This window comes from Leopardus geoffroyi, chromosome E1 (assembly GCF_018350155.1).
Source record: "Leopardus geoffroyi isolate Oge1 chromosome E1, O.geoffroyi_Oge1_pat1.0, whole genome shotgun sequence".
NCBI lineage: Eukaryota > Metazoa > Chordata > Mammalia > Carnivora > Felidae > Leopardus > Leopardus geoffroyi.
In genome coordinates, this window is record NC_059330.1 from 46,137,396 (window position 1) to 46,150,201 (window position 12,806).

General features: G+C 43.7%; 1 protein-coding gene and 1 long non-coding RNA gene across 3 annotated transcripts; one reads left to right on the top strand and one right to left on the bottom strand.

Annotated features, from left to right (window-relative positions):
* The first annotated feature begins 229 nt into the window (after positions 1 to 229).
* Positions 230 to 6,225, top strand: LOC123603915 (translational activator of cytochrome c oxidase 1). 2 transcript variants are annotated; one of them, XM_045489412.1, is made up of 5 exons: positions 230 to 775; positions 2,240 to 2,289; positions 3,661 to 3,788; positions 4,300 to 4,477; positions 4,806 to 6,225. In XM_045489412.1, exons 1-5 carry the CDS (start codon positions 496 to 498, stop codon positions 5,004 to 5,006), a joined length of 837 nt encoding a protein of 278 aa, XP_045345368.1. In that variant the 5' UTR covers positions 230 to 495; the 3' UTR covers positions 5,007 to 6,225. The 2 variants fall into 2 exon arrangements, with proteins under 2 accessions (XP_045345368.1, XP_045345367.1); XM_045489411.1 differs by having other exon boundaries at positions 236 to 775; positions 2,240 to 2,346.
* On the bottom strand, positions 5,630 to 7,047 carry LOC123603916. The gene is made up of 2 exons (XR_006715108.1): positions 6,628 to 7,047; positions 5,630 to 6,398 (listed from the first exon to the last, which is right to left on the bottom strand). It is a non-coding gene; the product is annotated as an uncharacterized LOC123603916 (long non-coding RNA).
* Positions 7,048 to 12,806: the final 5,759 nt, after the last annotated feature.

Sequence of the window (12,806 nt, forward strand, 5' to 3'; positions counted from 1 at the left end):
TGTTGAACAAAGGAACTGGGAGAAGTACTAGGAGTAATCTGATGTTTCTAATATGGCAAAGTACGAGGAGAGTGCCGAGCCCATCGCAAAGAAGCTTGGATAACAATAATAAATTCCTAAGTGAACTATTAGTTACAGCTTAAAAAAAAAAAAAAGGTCGCCCCGCTTCGCCCCAGCTCTGCACAGGTACGACAAACAAGCGAGTACCGCGAGGCGGAACGGATTTTGCGGGCGATGGGGGCACGTTTCCGGAACGGACCGGGGAAAGGAAGTGTGTTACTTTATCGAGGGCACCCACTCCCGGCTTCCGCGGGGATGGTGCAGGGTGCTTCGTGTCACTGCTTCCCCGGCCTGGCCTGAGCACTTGGGTCTCCGGTGAAGGGCGGAGGTAGCCGCAGGCTCGGGACCTGCTTGTTTCTCTGGCGGACACCACGGGCTGACCGTGGTCGCTGCTCTTTGGCTGCTCTTGCTGACCTTGGCCCAGGGTCGGAGCCGATGGCGTCTTGGGCCGCTGTCAGCCTAAGCAGAGTTCCTGCCCGGTGCTTGTGGGCGCAAGGCCCCGGTGTCCGGGCGGCTCTTCCGTCCACCCTCGCGGCCTCCCAGCCTGAGCCCACGGGCTGCAACCCCGCTCCGGGCAGGACGCTGCACCTCAGCGCGGCGGTCCCCGCAGGGCACAACAAGTGGTCCAAAGTCCGGCATATCAAGGGTCCCAAGGATGCCGAAAGGAGTCGCATCTTCTCCAAGCTCTGTTTGAGCATCCGCCTGGCGGTTAAAGGTAAGAACCTGACGGTCGTCCGCTGCTGTCCTCTCCGCACCCAAAGCCTCGCTTGCCTCTCAGAGCTAAACCAGAGCCAACCCCGATCCTTGGTCCTTCATATTCTTTTCTTTTCCTAATACTCACCGTTGCCCACTTTATAAACGTTCAAAACACCTCCCTACACTGTAGGTCTCCACTCACCTTTCCAGATGCTGAGCGTATGCCTGCTTGTCGCAGAGTTGCTCTTAGGATGATAATGGTGAAAGTGACTTCATTCTAGAGTGTAGCTGGGTACTTCTTAGAAACAGACCCTAAGGGTAAGGTCACTCGTGTGTCTTTTCAGTAGAGACAAATCAAACCCTCTAGTCCCCTCTGGTAGCACATAGGTTGTGTGGCAGGGGCGTTGAGTAAAGCTGTTAGTTGCCCAGACTCAGTTTGCTTTGTTAGGGTTTCCTAAGACACATTTTCTTGGAAGGTAAGTTTGCAAGCATGGTTTTTTCAACTGTGTAGCCACTGTAGAAAGGCTTTTTTTGTTTGTTTGTTTTTGTATTTAGTGTCAGATACCTGTAGGAGTGGAGAACAAGTCCTGTAAAAATTACGGACTTCAGAGTCAAGAAGACTTGGTTTCTGTCACTTACTAACTGTATGACTTTGAGCAAATGGCTTAACTTTGATGAGTTTCAGTTTTCTTTCTTTATTTTTTTAAATGTTTATTTATTTTTGAGAGAGAGAGAGTGCAAGCAGAGGAGGGACAGAGAGAAGGAGACACTGAATCTGAAGCAGGCTCCAGGCTCTGAGCTGTCAGCACAGAGCCTGATGCAGGGCTCGAACTCATAAATGATGAGATCATGACCTGAGCTGGAGTCGGACACTTAACCAACTGAGCCACCCAGGTTCCCCGAGTTTCAGTTTTCTAATCTAAAAAAGGGATAGTGCCTACCTTGAGGTCATTTCTGGTGCATAATAGGCACTCAGTAAATATAAGTTTACCCCTAGAACTCATGCCTGATATTTCTCTTTGCTTCCTTTTCTTCTAAAATCTTGATACTGAGTTAGATAACAGTATTGAATGTTTGTTATGTGCACTGGTAATACAAGACAATGAGATATAGCCCCTACTCTTAGAGACAGCGTGATTACATGCTGTCATGTGAATGTTTCAATAATTACAAAATAGTGGTGTCACAGCAAGGGGTATTAATAAGTCCAGGAAATGTTGGTACCATTTTCATTTCTTACCCGATTCAAAGTGGTGTTCACTGAAACCTAGCAGGAAGATATCCGCCCTTAAATAGTGAATTAGAACCTTCTTTTCCAAAATACTTCTCTGTATTCAAACGCTGAATTAATGTTCTAAATGAACTGAGAGCTAAGTGGCGACCTGCTGCTCTTCTGGCTGGAGGTGGGTAGAGTGGCAGAAATCCCTTCTTTCCCCCTGGCTGTAATGCAGTGTTTTCACTCACTCTTTTCTCTCTATCTCAGAAGGAGGCCCCAACCCTGAACTCAACAGCAGTCTGGCCAACATCTTAGAGGTGTGTCGCAGCAAGCACATGCCCAAGTCAACGATTGAGGCATCACTGAAAATGGGGGTGTGTCCTCACTTTGACATTTTCTTATTGATCACAGCCCCTCCAGGGCCCATGTCTGGAAGGCCACTAAACACTCTGAAATTATCAGAGAGAAGAGTAGCATTGTGGTCGATACCCTCAATACAGAGCCTTCTGGTGGCTCTGTGTCCTTGGACATTGGTTGTGGGAGCATAATCAGGAACAGGATGAATAGACAATGTACAGAAGCATATGGCCTAGGGACCTAGGACTGCTTAGCCAAGTATGTGAGGAGATGAGAGAGAAAGAAGGGACACAGTGTGGGGAATATTAGATTGAGAAAAGGTTTGTTTTTCAGATATTTATGCCCTAAAGGAAAAGAGCCAGTAGAAAGAGAGACAGGGGCAATAGTGATGGTGGGAGGGGCAAGGATGTAGAGCCCAGTTATGTGAATTGTCTTTGAGCCCGGGTGAGAGGACACCTCTTCCTCTGGGACAAGTAGGAAGGATTTGAGGAATGATAATCATCTTAATAGCCAATAATTATTGAGTGCTTACTCTAGGCCAAACACTTTGATAAGAACTTTGTATGCGTTATCTCACTGAATCCGCAAAACAACCTTAAGTGGAAATCGGGAAACAGAAAGATTAGGTGACCAAGTCACAGAGAAAATGACAGACTTGAAACCAGACAGACTCTAGAGCCTGTTCTTTAACCATTTATAAACACTGCCTTCATGTGGGCTGTGGAAGGAAGAAATTGTCATTTGGGAGTTCCTGGAAAGGCAGCAGGGCAGGGTGCTTGGAGAAAGTCGTGAAAGTTGAATGTGCAGGCAAGGGATAAATGGAGGTGGCGTGGAAGGTCCAGATGAGATTGATTGGTCATTAGACTTCTGATGAATTGTTTGAATTTTGTGGCCCTGCTATTTTCAGTGGTTCTTATGATAGGGCCCAGGTGTGCTATTTCCTGAAGCAGTACTCAGCACCCCAGGGGAGACTTCACCGATGGGTTTCATGCAGGGTGGGCATAGGAGGAGGAGTCTTGGTGGGAGTTGGGGGGGGGGGGGTTGTTAGATGTGAGATTCAGCTGGGACAGGGAGGAAATGAAACTGGGAGATGGCTGACTGATTGTTCAGGGACCAGAGAAACAGACTCCCTTCCCAGTAAGGGGTTATACTTTCAGTTACCTCAAAAGTTGGTCCCAAGGGCCACCTCTCAGAGGTGGGGGACAACAATAAAGACTTGAGAGTCTAAGCTCTACTCCAGAGAGCCCCTCCCATGGAGTTATCTGTGTTCTGGGCTGGGATGCAGGAGGGAACTGGGAAACAGGAAAATGTGCTCATGTTGTTTATTGCAGAAAACCAAGGATGTTTATTTGCTGTATGAGGGCCGAGGCCCTGGTGGCTCTTCCCTGCTCATTGAGGCATTATCCAACAGTGGCTCCAAGTGCCATTCAGACATCAGACATATCCTGAACAAGAACGGGTAGGTATATGTGTAGGGAAAGTGGAAGGCTATGAAGCCTTAAAGTTCCAATTCTTTGCAAGGAAAATACTGTTGTTCTTGGCGGTGTTTCAAGTTTTAAGCACACTTCATCCTTAGCAGAATCCAAGTGGGATCATTTCTTCTCCCTTGTTTCGTTCTGTACTAGGCAGGATCCAGAAGACTTGTTCATTAGATGTAGAAGGGGCTCTTTGACCTATTTTCCTCATGTGTAGCCATATAATGTCTCCAGGTCTTAAAATATACTACTGAGACTGGAATCTTAAAAGATGAGCAAAGTTTTTGCATACACTAAACTCCAATCAGGGCAGAAAGTAGGGGATGGAGATATGTTTGGATTATTCCCTTGCCAGGTCGTAGCTGCATCTTCTCCTTCAGAAGTATGTATGTCTATACTCCGAAGGCTGGGTGGAAAATAAGAGTATTAGAATGCAGTGCTATGTGGAGGCTGAGTCTAAAGGCATTTGGTCTGGCGCATTTCCTTTCCTTTTAGGGGAATGATGGCTGATGGAGCTCGCCACTCCTTTGACAAAAAGGGGGTGATCGTGGTTGGAGTGGAGGACCGAGAGAAGAAAGCCGTGAACCTAGAGCGTGCCCTGGAGATGGCAATTGAAGCAGGAGCTGAAGATGTCAAGGAAACTGAAGACGAAGAGGAAAAGAACATTTTTAAAGTGAGTATGAAGACTTAGTGTTTGGTGGACTTCTGAGAGGCTCCTAATAGATGCGTTAAGGCATGCCTCTCTCGGTTTCTTCTTTTGTGCCCTGGGGTACAGGTGACATAAAGAGTTCACACATTGCACAAACATTTATTAAGTGAATACTGGAAAGGGCTTACTGAGGACTTTGAGAAGGATTCAGAACTCTGAAAACTATATCTCTGCTCGTAAAGAACTTAAATCTGGTGATTCATAATAGTAATTGCATTCAGGTTTTCAAGAGTTCTGACTGGCCTTACCCTGTTACCTCCCGACTCCTCACCTGACTTTCCTTTGTCCCTAGTTTATTTGTGATGCCTCTTCACTGCATCAAGTGAGGAAGAAGCTGGACTCGCTGGGCTTGTGTTCTGTGTCCTGTTCGCTAGAATTCATCCCCAACACAAAAGTGCGGCTCGCTGACCCCGACCTGGAGCAGGCTGCCCTTCTCATCCAGGCTCTTGGCAACCACGAGGATGTGATCCAGGTCTATGACAACATTGAGTAACCAGGCTGTATGTGCCCATGAGGTCCTTCCTAGGCAACTGGCAGCCCTTTCTGGAGCACAGGCTTTTGCAGCGTACTCTGAGACTGAAGCAGATTGGAGACCTAGCAGCTTAGGAGACACAAAACCAAGACCTGCAGCCCTTTGAGGCCAAGGGAATCACTACATCTCTGTGGGGCCTCTTCGTCAGTTCTGCTGATGTCTCATAGCCCTCCTGGATGCAGGGTGGAAACAGCCAGCTAATCAGACTCTGATCTCAGGGAAGGATAGGTGCCCTGAGGACCCATGTACTATAAACTACTTTTTTTTTTTTTTTTTTAAGAGAGAGAGAGGGAGAATGCCTGAGCAAGGTAGAGGGGCAGAGGGAGAGAGAATCTCAAGCAGGCTCCACGCTCAGCATGGAGCCTGACACAGGGCTCAGTCCCACAAATGACCTGAGCCGAAATCAAGAGCCAGATAATCAACTGAGCCACCCAGGCACCTCAGAAGCTACTCTTAAATAAGGTGATTGAAAAAAAAAAAAAAAAAAAGGTGATTGATGTGGGTTGCTGCACTGCTATTGTGTGGGTCTTCTGTTTTCCTGGGTTTTTGTCCAGCTGTTGGAACCCTCTTGACTTCCTTTGACATCTATGGGTTTAGTTCCACTACTCCAGAACTTTTTTTTTTTAATTGACCAAAGAAATGTAGCTCTCTTTGGGTACTACTCTGTGCTCTAATGCTGGTTTAATGGCCTAAACCTGTCACTGATCATGCAAATAGTATTTGTCAAACACCTGTGTACCAAGACCTGTACTTACCAGGAGTACAGGCTATTTATTTGGTGCCCTGAGTTAGATCCTGCCCTAAAGCATAAGACCTCAGAGGTCAGACACAGGACTTCTGTCTGCTGGAGCTATCCTAGGGCAGTGTGAGCTGCTGTGCCTGCATCCTTGTTCTCTTCAGGTGGCCTCTGTGCCCTGCTTCTGCCAGAGAGCTTAAGGTTCTAACCCAGTAGGAAACCCAAGTGCCAATAATAAGGGACTCCCAGGCCCTGCTTTGCCCAGCCTTCCATGTGTTCTGAGATTGGTCAGAGTGGACCTGTGAGCAGATTGGACTGCTCTCAGGAAAGGCTATGCCATGCTGGTTTTGAAACTTGCTTGACCCCAGAACACCCACCCTGGCTCCTTTTCATCCCTGCTGCTAAATGATGGGGCACTGGGAAGTGGAGAGGAAATGAGAATAGAAGGAAGGGTGAAGGACTGAGTCAGAGCCTGGCAGCTGGGGAATAGGACCCTTTGTACATTATGCTCTTCAGAGTCACTTTTGGGTTTAGAGAGACCAAGAGTGCCAATCATCTGTGCTGGAGCCCGTCAAGCATGTCAGGCCTGTAGTAGCTTTTTGATCCTTATTATTCACCTACTCAAGTTTTTTTTTTTTTTTAATGTTTTTTATTTATTTTCGAGACAGAGACAGAGCATGAATGGGGGAGGGGCGGAGAGAGAGGGAGACACAAAATCTGGAACGGGCTCCAGGCTCTGAGCGGTCAGCACAGAGCCCGACGCGGGGCTCGAACTCACAGACCGCGAGATCATGACCTGAGCCGAAGTCGGACGCTCAACCGACTGAGCCACACAGGTGCCCCCACCTACTCAAGTTTTTTAAGCCAGTTCTGAACTCAGTAATTTTCCTGAAGGAGCCTCAGGTAAATGAGGAAAAGAAGAAAAACCAATTTGGCTATAAATAATAACTTCCTCCTTCTAGGAAAAGATTCCTAATTCCATCATGACTTCAGCAGTTGGAGAGCAAAGGCAAGGGGGAGGAAAACCAATGAATAAACCATGAAAATGCCAAAGCATATGCTCTTATACCTCATTTCATAATCATGATACTACCTGGAATTTAGTTTGTATAGGAGATAACTCATCCAAATATCTGATGAACACATCATTAAAATAGTGCAACTTAAAGTTGAAGTGCTGCTTTGTAATTTATAAGATGATTCTTTCATATGTTATTTATTTGATTTTCACAGCAAACCTATAAAATAATGAGGCCAAGTATTTTATGAACAAATGGTCTCATACCAAGCAGGTGAGAATAGGTCTAATACTACATTTTCTATTGATAGACCTTGGTTTGTAAAATAGCTCTGTTTTGTAAACTTTGAATATAATTATAATTTGGAGGAATGTGATAATTTCTGATATGAGACATCTGCACCAGGAAAGCCATCTCTGGAAGGGAACTTGGCTACTCATGTGAACATTCCTCTAATCTAATAGGTAGGATTTGTTAATAATTTTTGTGTAACCAATTTTCTTCCAGCAAGGCATACTAGATGGCTCTGCACTGACCCCTGGTGGTGCCCCACAGTCTTTCCTGAGGTGAATATGGAAGAGGCAGAAATGAAACCTTATTTGGACCTGTTCTGCTTCTAAGTCTGCTAGAGCGCTTTAGCTACATAGGTTAAGTAGTTAAATAACTATTTAACTGAATGGTTAATTAGAGAGGGTAGGAGTTATTCTTCTACTAAAACTTATTTTTCAAAGAATATTTTAGGTCAGAAAATGTTCACAATATAATGTTAAGTGGAAAACAAAGATGTGAAAAACTGTATCGTATGGTCCAAATTTTAAAATCTAGTCATATCTATGTATGAACTTAAAAAAAAAAACAGAAGGAAGTGTATCAAAATCTCAAAACTGGTTATCTCTGAATGGTGATGTTATCACTGAGTTTTATTTTCTATAATCATATATTTTACCAGGGGAAACATTTTTTCAAAAGAAAACTTGTCACATTATTGTCCAACTAGGGAGACCACATGTGAGAGGCCAGGAGTCAGGCATACCTTAAAGTCAGAAGAATGAGGTCTGGTCCTGGCTTGCCTTTACCTTGTCTTTGGTCATTGTCTTAGCAACACAAAATCATTCAATACCTTGCAGCTGGTTTGGGCTCACTTTCAAGTGACCTTTTAGTGGGATGGGAGTATTTGTGACCAGTTCTGTCCATAGCCTTGACTCTTAAAAGAAGTGTTCATGTGCTTTATAGCTGCATTCACTCTGCCAGAGGCCCCAGCTGAATCAAATAGGAACCATGAAGGCTTTGCCTCCAGCCAACAATAGAAAAACCATGAGTTACTGAGTTATTTTTTTGTCTTTTTTTTATTCTCTGAAACTTGTAGTACAACAGTCAGTATAACTTCACACTGGAAGAAATCGCAACTTGTAGACTTTTACAAGTCCCCTGGACTCCTTTGGAGACATTCTGAGGAGGAAATAAATGAGCCAGTAGGTCTGACAAAAGAGAATGTTATGATAGATGCTATATTAGTCTTGACTGAAATGGCTTTCTCTCCTGATGCTACCCCTGGACACTGAACAGGATAGTAGTTTCTACTTTTTCCTCTTTTTATCTTTCTTTTGACTATGCCAAAAAGGTAACATTGGGTTTTTTTGAATGAGTAAGTGAACCTCAAATGGGGGACTTCCCTACCCCCTTACTTGTAAGATACAACCAACATTAACAATCTACTCTTTATTATTCTACTCATTGGAACTGATCTGCTGGGGAATAAATTTTAACTCTTCCATTTGCCAGCAACCTTGGACAAGAACTTCACCTCTTTGTACCTGTTTCTTCATGTATAAAATATGGATAATAGTATCTCTCTCTTAGGGCTATTTTGAGAATTAAGTAAGTTAATATATGTTAAGTACTTAAGACAGTGCCTGGCAATAGTAAGTGCTCAATAAATGTTGCCCCCCCCCCACTAAATATGAATGAACATTTTTTTAAAACTGAAATGTGATTGCCCTCTACATTTCAGCCTTATAAACTATTTTTGTTTTTGTTTTTGTTTTTCACTTCACAATATATCCTGGATGTTGCAATCAACATTACTTTTGCTCATTTGCAAAGTGTTCCTTTGGATAAATTTATAGAAATGGAATTTCAAAATGGAAAAGCAGTTTTTCTCTATAAGTTAATGTCAATAATAAATAAAATATCATGGTTGTAAAAATCTTCTATGAGGTATACATCAATCCTTAACAATGCAGATAAAGTGTTTGAACTGGTAACCTGAATATATTCTACTTTACCTCTGAATTAAAAGAATTTTCAGAAAATCAGGTGGTAGTTTTGTTTTCTTTTTTTTTTTTTTATACCAAATTCATTGAACTATCCCAAAGAGCATTCATTTGTGTTTATTGTTCCCTATCTTGTGTTCAAGTGTCCCTCTGCTCTTGAAAGAAAAAAAAGGAAAGTAGTAATGCAGCTTGTATATGGCAGGGCTGCCTGAGGCCCTGAGCTCTAGGGGCAGGTCGTGATCCTTGAAGTCAGGTATGGTTCAGGCATTTAATCAGGGGCATCTCCTCAGTGTAAAACCAGGGTAACAGACTTGAGAAGATATGACACAGATGGGAGGCTCCGCATGGGGAAAATGAGTGAGGAGAGAATATAGAAAGAAAAGATACATAACATACTTGTGGAGGCTACAACTACTGACCTCCCCATTTGAGGTTCACTTATTCAAAAAAATATGTTTTTTTAATGCACTATGAAAGATGCTAGGCATACCAATTTGAATGACAGCTTCTGTCTCTGTGCCTACTTCCTTTAAAGCCAATTACAACAGAGTGGGACAGGTGCTTTGATGAAGAAAGTACTAGGTGCTCTGGTACCCAGAAATGTATTTGTCTGGAAGGGCTTTCTGGAGGGAGTGATGTTCAGGCTTAGTTCTTTCCTGGAAGAATGAGGATGGAGGCAAAAGTAGAGGAGAAGAGTGTTCAAAACAAAATAGCACATGCAGAGGAAAAGAGGCAAAACAAACTGCCAGTGGTCAGTGTGGCCAGAACATATGATGAGGTTGGCAGAGGTAGGAAATGGGAAAACTTGTGGCTGGAGAGGCATAGCCTGGGTCCTGAAGGGCCTTCTTAACTACATTCATATATTCGACTTATCCTAAGGGCAATAGGAAAAAACTTAAAATTTTTAAGCAGAGCGTGACAAGATCAGGTGTCCATTTTAAAAAGATCACCCTTTGACATAGGTAGATACTGTTACATCAGGTTTCAATTGGGATGGTGGAGCTGAGGATGGAGAGGAGTGGACAGATTGGTAACGTGGTCAAGATTAGCTGAAGGGGAGAAGGAAATGGTGAGGAAGAGTTCGCCAAGGTAGAGAACTCAACTTGGAGTTGAGAACCCAACTTGGGAAACTGAAGAAATATAGAACTATGGAGGAAAATAATGAACTCAGTTTGAACCTGTAGAATTTGAGGTGCCTTTGAGAGGCTAATGGATGATGTTTGGGAGCTCAGAAGAAAGTCTGATATGGTAACTTCAGCGTGGGAATGTTTGAGATGGCTGGTTAAGGTACAGACAATGGAAAAAAAGCCCTCAAAGAAAGCTCTTGCTAGAAAGAAAGACAATCAGGAGGCTCTATTTTTCAGCCAAGTACTTATGTGGTTGTACTATAGTTCTCTACCATGTGCAAGGCAGTATTCTAAGTGCTGGTGATGGGGCAGTGAACAGGACAAAATCTGTGCTCCTACATAGCTTATGTTCATTGTAATTAAAGGAAAGACAAGTAAATGTAATTTTTAAAAAGGTGCTTATTTATTTTGAGAGAAAGTGTGCTTGCACACGCAAGTTGGGGAGGGGCAGAGAGAGGGAGAGAGAGAGAGCTCTGTTGGCACAGAGCTTGACACGGGGCTCGATCCCATGAACCGTGAGATTGCAACCTGAGCTGAAACTGAGATCCCAACGCTTAACTCACTGAGCCACCCAGGCACCCCGTAAATACGTACTTTTAGACATAGACACTGAAGAAAAATAAGGCAAAATATGGGGATAAAGAATGATGGAGAGGAGAGAGGCTCTTTTTGAATGGGGTGGTTAGAAACTCAGAAGAGTTGACAGTTTGAGTGAAGACCTGAATAAAATGTAGGAATTAGCCATGGGAACACCTTGTGGGGGAGGGGGGATGGCAGAGAGCATTCCAGGTAGAAATGGCAAGTGCAAAGTTCCTGAACTTGACAGGTTCAAAATAGGGTAAGAAGGCCAGTGTGGCTAGGAGAGAAGCAGAGATGAGGCAAGAGAGGATGGCAGGGCCAGCTCCTACTAAGCCTGAAAGGCCATGGCAAAGAGTTTGGGTTTTATTGTAAGTGTGATGGAAAGCCATTGGAGGGTTAACAGCAGGGCAATGACATGATCTGAATTACATTTTACAAGTATTGCTCTGGCTGCTGTGTGGAGAATAATTTTTTGGGTGGCCACAGAGGAAACAGGTGATGGGTTAGGAGGCTAAGGCAGTCATCCAACAGAGGGTGGCGGCTTGGACCAAGGCTGTAGTGGTGAGAGGTGGATTGGATTCAGATACATTTTGAAACAATAGGTGAGAAACTTGCTGAAGGATTAGATGTAGGGGTAGGGAAAGAGTAAAACCAAGGAAGACTCCTCCTAGGTTTGTATTTTCACAATTGGGAAAACAGAGGAGAGGGGGTGTTTGGTGGGGAGGGGGAAAGGATAAAGAGTTTGGTGTGAAACTTGTGAAATTGGAGATGTGTTTTAGACTTTCCAAGAGAAGCTGCTGAATAAGCCTTCCAACACAGGCAATAGAGTACTAACCAGATTTCCACTCGCATGGTTGTCTTTTTTTTTTTTTTTTTTTTAATCTCACGGGTCAGTACAATTAAGGGTCAGATATGAGCCTCAGACCGGTATATTGGGACCTCTAGCACTGGCTTATTACACACATTCTCAACAGGGTAATACTCCAGTGAGGTAAAAAATGATTCGTAAGGGATGAGAAAAACGTTAGATAATACAATGGTATGTGGCCTTCAAAGCTCAACCCTACTTGACAAAATCTTATTCCTTAGTATTTAATTTCTCCCATTAGAATTTACATTTAATTAGGGTTGCCTGGGTGGTTCAGTCAGTTGGGTGTTCGACTTTGGCTCAGGTCATGATCTCATGGTTTGGGAGTTGGAGCCCTGTGTCAGGCTCTGTGCTGACAGCTCAGAACCTGGAGCCTGCTTTGGATTCTGTGTCTCCTTCTCTCTCTGCCCCTCCCCTGCTCACACTCCTGTCTCTGTCTCAAAAATAAATAAACGTTAAAAAAAATTGCATTTAATTAATTCAAAATTTTCTCCTTGCGAGGTGATCATGAAAAAGCAGTTGAGAAACACTGGCCTGGCTTAGTAGAAGAACATGACCTTTGGGTGGCAGACAGACTGGGTATGAATTCTGGCTCTCCTACCCAGACATGGTACTTAAACTTCTCTGAGCTTCACTTGCATCATTTAAATGCCAATAGTATTGTTTACCTCAGAGTTATGGGAAAGATAAAATGAGACGATGTGCCTGGCATACAATAGATGACATAATTATAAATTTTCTTTCCCCTTTGCTCTTTCTCCCCTCCCTAGGAAAGAGATTATTATAGTTCAGGAAGTACAATAAACTGAATAGGGATCTAATCAAGAAGAATGACAGACTTAAAAACTCGTTGGAGAAAAAGAAACAGCTTGGACAAGGGGCCTGATTAAATATTGTGGGGAGGAGGGAGTGTAAAGAGAGGAGTCTAAGGTAGTTCTTGAACGATTTGACACCCAAAGCAAAGCCACCACTAAAGGTTCTTAGCTGACGGTTGAAAATGGCATCAGGGGAAGATTATTCTGGCGTCTGATTTATATTCCACTGGAACAGGGACTAGAGGAAGGGAGAGCATATTAACTGTGATGGACTTGGCATCTAAAGATGTGGGTGTAGAAAATGTTGAACAATGGGGGTTGGGGAAATTAATTACGGTCATTCT

Bases quoted from the DNA above. Each gene is read 5' to 3' on its own strand.
- LOC123603915 (XM_045489411.1), top strand. From the start codon at position 496: ATGGCGTCTTGGGCCGCTGTCAGCCTAAGCAGAGTTCCTGCCCGGTGC. The intron at 2,347-3,660 runs GTGTGTCCTCAC...TGTTTATTGCAG, and splicing joins AGGCATCACTGAAAATGGGG to AAAACCAAGGATGTTTATTT. The intron at 3,789-4,299 runs GTAGGTATATGT...CTTTCCTTTTAG, and splicing joins CATATCCTGAACAAGAACGG to GGGAATGATGGCTGATGGAG.